The 14,015-nt window shown below is 44.8% G+C and overlaps 1 protein-coding gene across 2 annotated transcripts in view; it reads left to right on the top strand.

The window, feature by feature from the left end:
- Positions 1 to 2,023: 2,023 nt before the first annotated feature.
- EFCC1 (EF-hand and coiled-coil domain containing 1) overlaps positions 2,024 to 14,015 on the top strand; it is a 53,612-nt gene continuing 41,620 nt past the window's right edge. For both annotated transcript variants that reach the window (XM_075513936.1, XM_075513937.1), the window contains exons 1-2: positions 2,024 to 2,710; positions 4,144 to 4,550. In XM_075513936.1, coding sequence (XP_075370051.1) covers positions 2,024 to 2,710; positions 4,144 to 4,550 — 1,094 coding nt within the window. The remainder of the gene's footprint in view (positions 2,711 to 4,143; positions 4,551 to 14,015) is intronic.

Consider the following 14,015-nt stretch of genomic DNA (forward strand, 5'->3'; position numbering starts at 1 on the left):
AGATGTGGATTTACATGGTATCTGCTAAAAACAGTCAAGGTTTATGGTTTTGTCTTTGCTGTCTCTCTCTGGTGCTGCATTACAGTGACATTTTGACCCTAAGTCAATGTCTTGCGTTAATAACATTATCAGACTAAGAAAAGCTAAAGTTGTATAGGTATAGAGGGCTACGAGAGTGAATAAGGAATATATACATACGTGTTACCCATAGAAAAAAGACTCCTCGAGTCAATCAAAAATGTTACATGTTATGTATTAAACAAGAGGAAAATGGGAGAAATGCTCTTCAAAGGTACAAGAATATCTCAAAAAAAACAACAAAACCCAAACTAAACCAAACAAGTAAATCCATGAGCTGGACAGCAGGTTCCTAATGACTGCAAAATTACAAAACATGCTACTATTTTGGATAATAAATAAACAGAAGATCACTGGTGGATAAAACTCAGCCCTTGAGAACAGGAAGGCTGATCCTGCAGAGCACGGAGGACCCTGGGGGAACCTGGATCTTTGAACATAAAAGCCAAAAGGAGATTCTGTGTTGCCTTCTGTGTTGCCAGCCTACCATAGAAATAATCAGAAATCTGATTTTTAGCAAAGAGGAAGGGCAAAAGCCTTCCAAAGGACGCTTTTTCTTGATGGTGCACAGCACCCAGAAGTCAGTCAACATTCCCATTCAGCTGTGGGAAGTAAAAGCAGCATCCAGGCCCTGAGCGCACCAGCAGACCTTACCTGCCCTGCACAACCTCAGGTGGGACCCCCACCCACACCCCCTGCCCAAGACCGCCATTTGCACCCAGCGCTGAGCCCCCTGTCCTTCCCTGCGCAATGCTGTGGGTGTACCTATCTGCTCCTTGCCCAGTCTACTGGATGGGCCTTGGACCTGCCCTGTAGCCTTTCCACCAGCCCTGCCTCTGGCCCTATCTGCTGCTGCTCTTGCCAGGACTTCTTGGATGGTGGCCTGGTTCACCTTCTTGGATGGTGAACCAGACCCCAGGCCTGGTTCACCACCTTGCCTTGTCTGGGGCTGTTAACGGAGCTTGTAATCACCACCCCAACTTTGCCACCCTATTCAGACCTTGGGCACGGCTGGTGCCACGGTCACCTCTGGCTCGTGGCGTGTCCTTGCGGGTGGAGCAGCCCTGCTCGTGCTACTCCCTGACTGCAGCTGCATTCAACAAATACCGGTCGGATGCTGCGCACGGCCTCTCTCTGAAATCGGTGGGCTGCTAATGCAGAAAGGTAGCCGGTGTTCACAGGAAAGGTTTTTAAGCACTCGAGAACTGGTTACGGCTGGGTACTCCTTCTGAATCACACCTAATTTTCAAAGAGGTGCTACTCCGTAGCCAGAGTGACAAAAATCACTGCTTTGGAAAGCTCAGTCATTTGAACCAGTGTAACATTTCTTCATCTCTATCGCAGACAACAACTTAAGAAATGCATACCGACACCGTAAAGACACCACACCTACCAAAGTGAAAAAGCCTGAGCGAACAGAAAGACGATCAACTTTTAAGCACGTTAGTTTCATTAACTTAGTGGGACCGCTCACTCGTTCACGAGCGCTACTCGTCAAACTGGACTCTGCCACGCTGTCGCTTTGCTCGTGTTACAAAGGAACCAGACAGTAGCTCAGCAGCTGGAAACACACCGCGAGCTCGGGCTTGGCCGAAGCCCCGTTCCCGGGAAACGCAGGGAGCGGGGTGGCACCTGCCCGCTCCGCCCGGCGAAGCCCGCAGGGCCGGCGCACGGCGCTTGGCCGCCGCCGACAGCGGCCCCCGGTGAGGGGGAGCCTAAAACCCCGCGCCGGGAAAGGGCCGGTGGCGCAGAGGCCCCGCCGCCGGGGCTCCGTGGCAGCCCCCGGCGCCCCTCTCCGCCCCGGCACACGGCCCCGCCCCGCCCGCGGGCGCGGAGCCGAGCGGGGCGGGCGGCGAGGCGGGGCGGGGGCGCAGCCGGCGGGGCGGCCGGCCCGGGCGCAGGATGGTCGGGGAGCGCGGCCGGCGCGGCGCGGCGGGCGGGCGCGATGGAGCCGCCTGAGGGCTGGGACCCGTACGGGCGGCCGGCCCGGCGGACGCAGTGGCTGGTGAGCGCCCTGGCCTACCACTACGGGCTGGACCGCGGCGTGGAGAACGAGATCGTCGTCCTGGCCACCGGCCTGGACCAGTACCTGCAGGAGATCTTCCACCACCTGGACTGCGCCGGGGCGGGCAGGATCCCCGGCGAGGACTTCCGGACGCTCTGCCAGGTGCTGGGGCTGGAGGAGGCGGCGGAGGCGGCGGCCGACCCCGAGGAGTGCGCGGGGCTGTGGGAGGGCCTCTCGGCCGAGCTCACCTTCCGCCAGTTCCACGCCCGCCTCTGCGGCTACTTCAGCACCAAGGCGGGCAGCGCCCCGCGCCGCGCCGTGCCGCGCCTGCCGCTGGGCCGGGAGAGCGAGCACATCGAGACCCAGATCCGCCTGCGCAGCCCCCGCCGCCGCCGCCGCAGGGACCCGGCCGGGCCCGGCGCGGCGGGGCGGCCCGGCGGCGGGGAGGCGGCGGGGCGGCGGCCGGCGGGGCCCTGCTCGCGGGAGTGCTACGAGGAGATCGTGGCGCTGGAGCAGGCCGAGGACCGCATCGCCAAGCTGGAGGAGGAGAACGGCAGCCTGCGGGAGCTGGTGGAGGACATGCGGGCCGCCCTGCAGAGCAGCGACGCGCGGTGCCTGGCGCTGCAGGTGAGTCTCCGACGCCCGGGCGGGGCGGGCACGGCCGCCCAGCTTCCCCCGGCGCTTCAAAGCCCCCCTCCGGCCGTGGCTGCGGCCCAAGCGTCGCTTAGGAAGGACGCTGCCCCCGGAAAAGCCGGTGTTAATAACCGCTCCGGCCCCAGGCTGACTTGTAAAGGGAGGGCGGCCTAGACCTGGGCTGCTCTTTCACCGTCGGCATTAACGTTTTAGCAAAGTTTGGTTACACAGAGGCTTCGAGGAGAAATGTTGTGTTTGTCACCAGTGGGACATTATGTACATTTAAGGGATGCACTGCAAACCACCCTGCTAAAATGGTCGATGTCAGTTTAACAGGCCTGTAACAGGTCTGTAACAGACCTGTAACGGCAGAATAATGCTGCTTTTTCTATAGCACTTGCAGTCAGTTGCATGCCAGTTATGCACCACTGCATTTTTTTTCCAAAGAAAGAAAGAACTTTTGAGTTCTTACTTGCACACGCACATGCAATTACTCACTCATAAATGTAGAAACATTCTAACGTCAGGAACATTAGAAGTGTCTTTTCTTCAGAGGGTGGTCCTGAGAGTTCAGAGTTGGAGCCAGTTCTGCAAACGGGCTGATGAACAGTCTCTGGCTCCTGGTGAACAGTCGCTGGCTCCTCTGCAGAGCCCCATTCGTTCTGGGGCTGGTTTCTGTTTCTGCTGTATTGGCTCAAGTGAAACGCATACATACATAACAGCAGTTAAATTACTCTGGCATGAAATAGCACAGAACAGGCAAAGCACCGAAGGGCTGTGTTCACCGGTTGTTCTGGCGGGGCTGGTCAGGTTGGATTTAATACTAACACAACGCTCACAGAACTCTGCTCCATGCGTGACACTTCCATTTGGCATTAGCTGGCTGGCCATCTTCACAACACCCAGCGTGGCAGGTGAAAGCCACCTTTACCATTTTCATTTGAAAAGTGAAAGGAGTCAGAAGCAAACACGAAGTCACCAGTCAAAGGCCCCGGAAGGAATCAGAAGGACAAAGATGAGAGGTCCGGACCACCACCAGCTGCTCTCTGTTCACTTCTGCTGAACGCTACTATAACAAACATAACTGGCAATGTTTTTTTCAGCATACTACTTGCCTTTTGAGGACAGACCAAAGTAACGACATTAAAGCTATACAGAAACTCATGCAATAACCTAATTTTCCACTTTAACGAGTAGTTTTAAAATTAAATTTATAGATACATATTTAAAAAAATACTTTCCAGAGATTGTTTCCTTGTCTCTGTATTTCACAAAGGTACGTAGCTTATTAGCTGCTGATCAACTATATGTCATTAAAAAAAAAACCCCCAACAAAACCCAATCCAGCCATTTTCAGTCTTGATTAAAACGGCAGTTGCTTTAAAACACATTAATGTCTCTCTGCTTTCTACTCCTGTTCATTATAGGTAGGACTGCGGAAAAGCCATGCTAACCATAAGGAAGAGGGGACCTGTTTTATAGGGAGTAAGAGACAGTTAACGCAGAACCACGCCCAGACCAAGTGCCTTCAAAGTGTCCTGAAGGAAGTGGAACTCATCCGGAGCTCCAGGGATGGGCAAATTGAAGAAGCAATTAGGTTCAATCAAGAGCTGGAGAGAGAGCTGAAGAGCTCTCAGGAAGCTCTGGTCAATCTGGAAGACTGCAACCGTAACTTGAAGAGAGAACAAGCAGAAATGAGGAAGAAGGTTGAAGAGGCGAGACACGCCGTCCTTAACAGTCTTGGCAAAGTGAAGGAGCTGGAAGTGAAAGCTAACGAAGTGCCACATCTGCAAATGTACATTCAGCAGCTAGAATCGGAACTGCAGCACTATAGGTAAGTTTGAGTCCGTCAAAAAATGCCTATAAAATCACAGTATTTTGTGGTTGTCGCTTATTAAATGTCTCCAAATACATCTTCTAAGCTGTAGCCAGAGGGAAATTAGAAGCTACTTAGCAATTTTCTTGGTAGGGAACCATAACAGAACTGGGCCCGTTCAGTGGGAGGTAGGCCAAAATAAGGATGCTTGATCTACAGAGAGCTGAAGTTACTCCTCAAACACACAGCAACAGGACGCAACGTAGTAATACTTCAAGAAAGCCTCAAAGGAAATTGCTGACAGTCCTTCAGAATCCATTTCCAACACACTTATTTTTTCACCTTAACTAATAGCAGTTCAGACATTTCCTGCTAGGTCAGTCACACGTACAAAGCCAGTTGTAATCAGACGGCTGACCCTCCATTTCTTATGAAGGCTGTTCAACCTGTCACACGAATTGGAGAAAAATACACAAGGCCAACTTCTGGCCAGCAGTTTTAAACTCTGCTGCAATTTTATCACTTCTTCACTGACAGAATATGTAATACTCCAGAAGAGAAAAGTTAAAACACTTTCCTAAAACCACACAATAATATAGTGGGAGTCTCAAACAAAAAATACATCATCCAACTAAACCCCACTTTTGTAACAGCATAAATAAATATGTTTCCAAAACTCAGACAGTTGGCCACAAATTTAATAGCTCACTGCCTTTGTTGCCTTTTACCTCAGACAAAACTTGGACTCATTGATGGTTACTCAGTGCCAGGCAATTCTGCCCAAGTTTCAAACTGACCTGTGGAATGAAATGTTGTTTTTACTGACCCAAAATAAAGCTAATATCTAATATTTTTTCCTAGCTGCACCAAAACTAGTATTTTAAGATATTGTCTATTCTGAACTCCTTGTCTCTTCCTAAACTTACACTTCCTCTCTTTGCTTATAAGAAGAATTCATAGGGAGTTATTTGTAGCATCATAGCTATTGTACTGGTTTATGAAGTGAGGAAATTCTAAAAATAATCATTTTATCCGGTGTCTTTCTGTAAGCATTGTGCACATTAATACCTGTGTGGTTGCAGAAGATAAAAGCATTTATGTAAACATCTATAGGATTTTAAAAACACTGTGAGGGCATGTGATGTCCAAGATGATTGTCATTTAAAGGGATATCTGGATGAATGATGCAACTCTTGGTGCTGAGATAGATCACGCTACTTGTCTAGTCTATCAAGTTCTCCCTGGCATGACCACCGAAGACTTAAGATGAGTTCTTGTCCTGCAGAATTGCTTTTCCAAAGTATGATGAAGCATAAAAAATCACCTTTAAGCAGGTAGAGATGAACTAGTTAAAGACAATAAGAAATGTCAACTGGGCCTTGCAGAGCAGGACCTTTTATGGGTTACATCAAAACAAATAGTGTGAGTTTAAGTAATTGTAAAAAATGTAAATTATATGTTCTTTGTAAGATAATCTTCATCTGTAATATTTATTTTAAAATTGCATGCTAATTTAAAGTGAGTGTAAAGCTCAGGAATGGTGCTAGACTGAGCATTTGAACCTACACCCCTTTTTTAGCCCCTCGGCACATTTAGCACAGGACCAGGCCAGCTTCCACATGCAAGACCCTTTAACGGGTCTTGATTCTATGTTAGCCGTAAAGCACTTCCATCTCCCTGTCCATGTAATACTGCTCTTGGCTTAAACAGTTTAACAGCAGAGCTGCTTAATGATGATTGTGACTTGCATGCCTGTGGTCATATTCCACAGTTCCGCAGTATATGGAATACCGTAATTCCACGTAGTCCACAGTGTGGCACAGAGATGCCCAAACTGGCAGAAAATAGGTAAGTTAAGCTGTGCAGAGCTCTGTGTTACTGTGATGAAAGAGCTTAACGCTAGCATGGCTATCTCTACCCTATGCAGCCATTGGCATCATAGCTTGTCCCACTCGCTTACTTGTGCTACAGATGGCAGAACCTCCTTCTGCTCATAGAGAATCATCTTCTCCTGTGGGTGCAGAAGTCCAAAACCCATGGGCATAGTTTGGGTGAGGTGCTAGGAAGTCCAGGTTGAGGGAAAGATGATGAGTTGGCCAAAGCGTAGAGATGGAGGGACAGCTGCTATATCCCCCAGGTTTCTCAGTCAATTGGCAAGTGTATTACTTGTAATGTTACTTAAGTCAGTATGTATTTAAGTTAGTACTCCAGTGAGCAGTTTTCTCCATTTCCAATTACCACAAAAAGTTTGTAAGCATGCAAGCAGGATCTAGGTTTGGCAAGAATTAATGCTGCAAGGTAGCAGTGGAAGGAAATGGGTGGGGATTTGAGTATACTGCAGAAAGCATTTAAGGTTGCAGATTTGTCTCCTGAGAATTCACCTTAACTGGCTTGGTATGGCCACTATTTACTTCAGCCAAAGTCTAATTTCTTCCAGAGAGGATCATATTCAAGGATGAGACCGCTCTTTGAGTTTTTCATGCTGCTCCTTTATACTTTTGCATTTCTAAAGAAGAAAATGCTTTCTTTTTTTAGGTTCAGATTTTCAAAGCTCTTTAAGCATCTAAATCCCACTTCTAGACCTTCATCTTACACCAACTTGCCATCAGTTAGGCCTGGAATCACAACAATTACCTTAGATTATAATGCCTAACTCAGGAAACAACATAGTTTGCATCTATTCAGGAAAGCGTTTAAGCACCTGCAAGTGATTAGGTACCCCAATTCAGGAAAACCTTTAATTACAATTGCCTTTTCTGCCCACAAATTCATATTCCTGCAAATTTAATGCAAAATGTTGCTATCAATATCTCTGGTAAATGTTTGCTAACTGAAGTTTGTATGACTTACCCATTCTCTGAGTACACAGGTTCCTGTATCGGGGTTTGAAATGTCCCTATCGCATTACTAGGTTCCGAAGCCAACCTAGTTGACCCAATAGTTTATAGATACTTCTTGTCTCAAGGTGCACACCCTATTCTTCCTACACTGGATGCATGTGTCAGGTTTTGGTTCCCTATTTTCTCCACCATTAGATATTTGTACTATTCTTTTTTTTTAATCCCTGGCCATTTAATGAGTCAGCTCATTAAATGAGTCAGATACTTTAAAGGTAAATTTGAAGAAATTCCTTTCTGGAAAGCATGAATTCAATTCATTTCAGAGGAAAAAGACATGTCACGAGAAATTAAATGCTTTATCATTGCTATTATATCAAAAACGCATAATTCACAATGTCAGTAGATGGAAGAGTTTAGAAAGTTATGCAAGCCCCCTTTTTTATGTAGTGCTGCCCAGAGAGTTATTCTCATTTTGTACCGGTGCACTTGATTTCATTTTCCCAGGTACAGGACTTCTCATTTGCTATTACTGAAGCTCAGCTTTTTGATTTTTGGACTACTCTTCCAGTTTCTCAAGATGATATCGGGACTAAGCTCCAAATTGCTGTCATTCCCTCCCAGTTGATGTCAACTGCACATTTGTAATTCCTCCTTCAAAAGTTGGAAGCCTAAATGAACATACTGGCTAGGTCCCAGGACAGATTCTGGTGACCTCCACTTGATATGCTCTGTCCAAAAGCATATCATTAACAGCTATTCCCTAAACTAATTTTTTTCAGTAAGTTTTGCTCCAGCCCAAGGTGACACCGTCCATGTATTCTAATATAGTCCTATGATTTATAAGTATTGTTTATAAGAATGCCACATATAAAAATGTTACCTATAATAAAAATGTCACATCTACTGCTTCTCTTTATCCATTCAGCCATTTTCCCTGTCAGAGAAGGAAATTAGATTGGTTTGATGTGAATTGTTCTTGCCAAATAAAAGCTGGCTCTGTTTTCTATACTACATTGTAGGTGGCTTAGAAATTGATTACTTAATAAAGTTTACAGATTTTTTCCTCTTTAATAGCATTGGAGGGCATAACAGAATTTAACAACCTTTTTTTGATCCCACTGTAACAAACAAAAAGAAAGGTCATTTAGAATTGAAATAGACTTCATAATGGAGATGTTCACAGAGGTTTTATGTTGCTGTGTTAGCCAGCAGCACAGTAATTACATAGGTCAGTGGAAGGGGTCATAAAATACCAAAAATGCTTCCCATATGCATGGTCTGTCTCCCAAATTACTTAATCATCCATCAGCATTTAGATGTGTTAATGAGTAGGAATCCTTTTTACATGGAATGCAGAGAGGCTTGTTTCATCCCCTCATATTCTCTTAAAAATATGAAGGTAGAGGCCTCTAGCATAATTTCCCCCATTTATCTCTTTCATAAAGTCACCAGTGTTAATTTTTCTAAAAAGCGATGCTTTAAGTTATCCTCTATCAGAAGTAGTTCAGTTTTTCTTTTCTTTTAGGAGGCAGTGTCCTGATCTTTTCAGTAATTTCTCAGGTTATCATTTACTCTGTAAAATATAACAAGATGGACCAAACAGATCCAAATCAATCATCCAAGAACAGGAGAGGAGTATGGCAATACTCCTAACTGCTACAGAGTCAGCTCCGTTAGGTGAAGAAACAAAAGCCCTAGGAAGGAAACACTAATCCCCAAAAGAAGGTGTATATAGTAGGTTATTTCCAGTCTGAATGATAATGCATGTTTTATATTTAGGCATTCTAGAACTGTTCTTCTATTTAAAAAATTAGACATTAAATAAAGAAAATCCGGACAACTTTCTGCTTGTCTAGTGTCATCAATATCAACTACTTGCTGGCTGTAAGGTGAAGTGCATCTTGGCAATTTATTTCCGATGGCACAAAATTTGAACGGAGACTGTGGGTGTATATGTGCTGGACTACACAAAAGACTGGATAGAACTGCAGACAATAAGTACGTCCTTGGACGAGAGCAACAACAGGCAGGGAGCAGTGACTGATGGCAGTCAGTGAGAACGATGACAGTCAGGGAACCGAACTCATGGAGGGTAAAATAAAATGTTACTTTGCAGAGCCTCATCTGCAAGAGCACTCAAGCAGATTGTTCTGCATGAGCTGATGTCATCTCATTTTATTTCTAATTCTGCTTGTACCTGATATTTTCTTCTACTTAAGACTGTAAAGTTATATATTACGTAGAAGTCTGCCAAAAACCACAGAACTTTAAGTTTTTCAAGAAGTTAACAGTAACAGGTGAATATGTTCCCATCATATGAAGCTTAGACTACTTGCATGTCCCTAGTTAGAGAAGAATCGTGAGCTAAGCAAGCAAATCAGATTACTACTCCTTTGAAACACTTTAAAGGAACATTTTGATTTCACAAAAAGGGATAATGGAAGGTATTGTTATATATGCTAGAGAGAACTGTGCAGAGCAATTTAAATACATTAACTTGACATTGAAGAAAATGTACAGCATCTCCTTCTATGGAAGGACTAGTTTTATTTCAAATGCAAGAATATTCTTTCAATTCTTTTTAACATTAATAATACTTGCTTCCCATAATAATAGTAAAACCTTGACTTCAAATCCATTCAAGTTAATGCAAGTGCATTTATCCACAAGGAAGCTTGTACTTCAGTGCTAGTTCTGACATTGGAAATGTAGCCAGTTCTCCGGCCTTTTTCAGTGCTGGGCTCTTAGTTACACAGCATTTATTCTTGGGAGACTTTCCCTGGCTTCTCACTAAATCCTCCTTTTCATCTGGCTTGCCTTATTTGCTGTGTTCGGAGTGAATCACTGTGAGCACACCAGCAATGCCACAGGTACGGACGCTGCCCGTTCACTGGGGTGGGCGTGCTTTCGCCATGGCCCAGGCTTCCTCCCACAGCTCTGTGGAGGCACCATTTGTTGAACCCGCTGTAGGTGTCACTTAGCAGACCCCATTGCACATACCTTCCTGGGGACAGAGAGATTAAAGCGTACTACAAGCCCCGCCATAGTCAGCAGTAATAAAAAGATAGTTCAAGCTAAAGGAGTTAGTTTCGTCATCTCATACACGGTATCTGACGCATGCAGCTGCCTTTCAAAGCTGTCTCCTGCCCTTCTGTGCATAATTTGAATGATGCTAACCCCTCCTATGCCAGAGAGATTATTTTTTGCCCAGAAGGTGTGCAGTCAGTGTTTCTGCAGCTACTCTCCCTCAAATCAGTGCCTGGAAGTTCAGCCAGCAGCTTGGTGGCCCCCCCAGTGACAGCCGTGCACCTCCCTCCCTCCCTCATCTGGCTGCATCACACCTCTCCGGCTTTATAGTCTTTCCCCAAGAAAATGGACGCCTTTTACTGCCCAAACTTTCTAGGTGATGCAACATGTTCTCTGTCTTGTCTTATGCCAGCAAAAATCAAAGGTTAATTTCATACACAAAGGTAACTTTAAATTAAAGAAAACACCTACTCCCCCCATGCCTTTCAAATCATTTCATAAGACTGGACTCCCTGTTAGAGGCTAGGCCACTTTGAAAGCACGCCTCCCAGAACAACGTCATTTCCTCGCTGTCATTGCAAGAAGCAAAATCAAACAGAAGTGGTCCTAGCTCATAATTAGCCATCAGTTGCAACCCTCTGGATTACTTGGGGGAGCTCCTGTACAGCACCTTTCTATATCAAATACTTGCAGTATGTCACTTTCTGCCATAAAGGCTTCCTAGGGACCTTCTGCCTGGTGGGCCTAGCTGGCCAGTGGCAGGACATCACTGCTGTGTACTGCTGTTGCGCTCAATTTATAGACCTTAGAATTGCATTAACCTTGATATCATCCGTCTGACAGATCCTGACACTTCAGATTCCACTGCATGCAGATACAAGCACAGAAAACTCAGTGCATTGGGGTTATTCTGGGAATGGAGTTACCAGCTTGACAAGACTGGGATCCATGCATCTCTCTTGACCTAAAAGCCGACTAACATCAGTGTAGGAGAGCTGCATGAAAAGAACAATCATTTATTACCAAGAAGAACGCATCTGTAAAGCAAGAGTTTGTAGCCTCCCGTCACAAAGTGTTACAGGTGATGCGAACCTCTCTGGGGAGCCAGGAGGAGCGTTAGGTGTTGCCTACACAGTCACGCACTTGGCCCCTCGCTCGGTTCTTGAGCAAACCCGACAAGTTTGTAGCCGCTCCTATGCAAAAGAGCACCTGCAGGAAAGGATGCTTGCTGGAGCGCTCCAGTTTTCCCCACCTCACTGAAAGGTCTCTGTATGCCCCGGTCCCACTGCGCTGCTCTCTGCTCATACGCTCGCGTGATCAGACCTGTGAATTCATTAGCAGCACTCCTTTGCTTACAGGAGTAACGAGAACGTAACTGGGCAAGAAACCTTTTATGGAATGGAAGTTGCCAAACCTCCCTAACAGATGCTTTGAAGAGCCAGCAGTATTTTAAAAACTTACTTTTCCTTCAGGTCAGTTTTGTAAGACAAAGTAGTAATATATAACCTCGAAGCGTAACCTGTGGCTTAAACTTGGGGCTTCTACGTTTACCTCCCTGGATGTCAAAGATACTGACAAAAATCTGAAGTAAAAACACCAGGGGCGAGACCCCGAGAGGACCAGGCATTGACAAGTGCTTCAGTCGGGCACTTCAACACACAGTCAATATAAAGTACTCGATGACTCCACTGAGCCCCTCCAAGAATTAAATTAAAACAAATCAACCAACAAATTAAAACAAATCAACCAACCATATCTCAAGTAGGTTTAACGCATGTCATTTTTGCTGTCAAGTCACACAAGTTACTTTGAAAATCAAACACTGCCAATCATCTACACTCACGCACAAGCAGAGAATTTTGCATTCTTTTAAGCTTGTTATTCTGCTGGAGGAATAAAAAGGGAAGAAATTTTATTTTTTCTTCATAAAACTTGAAAATTACTTCGTGAAAATGAGGAGAGGAGGAGTTCTACTAAAGCAATAAGAAGCAATTATTTACTCTCTGCTCCTCATCTCACTTTCCTTCAGGATACAAAACAGGCAAGGTAGTTTGTAAGATAGATGCTGACAACCCAAGTTTTCAAACAGATTAAACTACTTTGTTCTGCTAAAATAGTCTGCTCTCAGAATATGGAAGGATTAATGATCTGCAGGGGAGGAGGCCTTATCTCTTGAATACATCCCAAAACAGACAATGATGTGACAAGATGGGTGAAGTCACCCTAGAATAGTTCAAGGGAAATTTGCCTATGTTATGCTTAAAAAACAAAACAAAACTCAACAAAAAGCCTTTTTAATTTATGCACCAGAAAAAAAGCACGGAATCATGAAATCTGGAAATGCTAGAGGGACCAGCCCACTCAAACCCGTCCTTCGATTTGCAAGAAATACGTTCTGTTTCAGCAGCTTTCTTCAACCAGTTGTCTATTAGAGTTAGCCAGCCAGAGAAAGAAATTAATCTAGCCTTTTAATAGATGCACAGGCAACCATTCTATTTCATCATTAACTCTCAAAAAGCTCCTCCATGTAATATAAATACTAAATTATCTGGAGACCTGGGGAAATATCTAGAAAGTCAAATTAGTTGACTCCATGACTTCACTGGGAACTTGCCATAATGCAAACCCACAGCCAAACTAAGTTCTTCAAGCCCGTCCTGAGGATAGTACAGGCAAGATCAAAAGATTTTAAACACCATCGTGTTACTTAGGACACTGCCAGGGATACTTGCATACAGGTAGATAGTCAATCTGTATTTAAAACTGCCTAGAGTCTAAGCAGGTTGGGGGATGAGCTAATAAATGTGACTGATATGAGGAAATACAATATAGGCAACTTCTGAATTTTCAATGACACGAGACAGTTATTTAGCAGTACTGCAAATATTTGCTGGAGTTTGTTCTGTTTACCCGTCTCCTCACCGCAGTCAGAATTCCTGTTGAATCACTGGCCATGTTTACTGTACTGTTCTCTTCCCTTCATTCTCCAGTACATTTTTTCAACTTTATCAGCACCTCATCTGCCTGCTTAGCAGAATGATTAAAATCCAGACTCATATTTGCCTCTCTAGTGCTTGGCTTAGGGTATTCTCTTTGTGATACTCAGTATATTTTCCTGTATTTGCTAGATTTGCCTTGCAATCTGAATGTCAACTATTCGGAACTGTAGCCACTGAAACAACCTAAGAAAAACTGCAGTCACAACCTAAGAAAAATGCTGCCCTCAAACTAGAAAAAAAACTAGAAAAGAATGCCCTGCATTATAAGTAAAATCTTGATTAAATGCATCTGATCTTAAAGCTTCACATTCTGAGATAATCCTAAACTGGAAACTCCAACAGACTGAGATTTTGAGGGGAGAAGAGGGGAAGAAGAAGGGCAGGAGGATCAGCTGGTCAAAGTATTTGCTTCAGTCCCTTATAGAGAAGAGATATTTCCCCAATTCCAGATGTGGAACCTCCCTGTGTCCTCAAGTCAAGCAACCTGAAAGTTGTAAGATACATCAAGAGGCTGGCTTTAGTTGTTATTTACAGAGATCATTCTTTATCTATGAAAAAAGGAATTTTTATACATTTTTATAGCTTTTCGTAATGCCCATCTGAAAATCTGACAAATT

The sequence above is a fragment of the Mycteria americana genome, chromosome 11 (assembly GCF_035582795.1).
Source record: "Mycteria americana isolate JAX WOST 10 ecotype Jacksonville Zoo and Gardens chromosome 11, USCA_MyAme_1.0, whole genome shotgun sequence".
NCBI lineage: Eukaryota > Metazoa > Chordata > Aves > Ciconiiformes > Ciconiidae > Mycteria > Mycteria americana.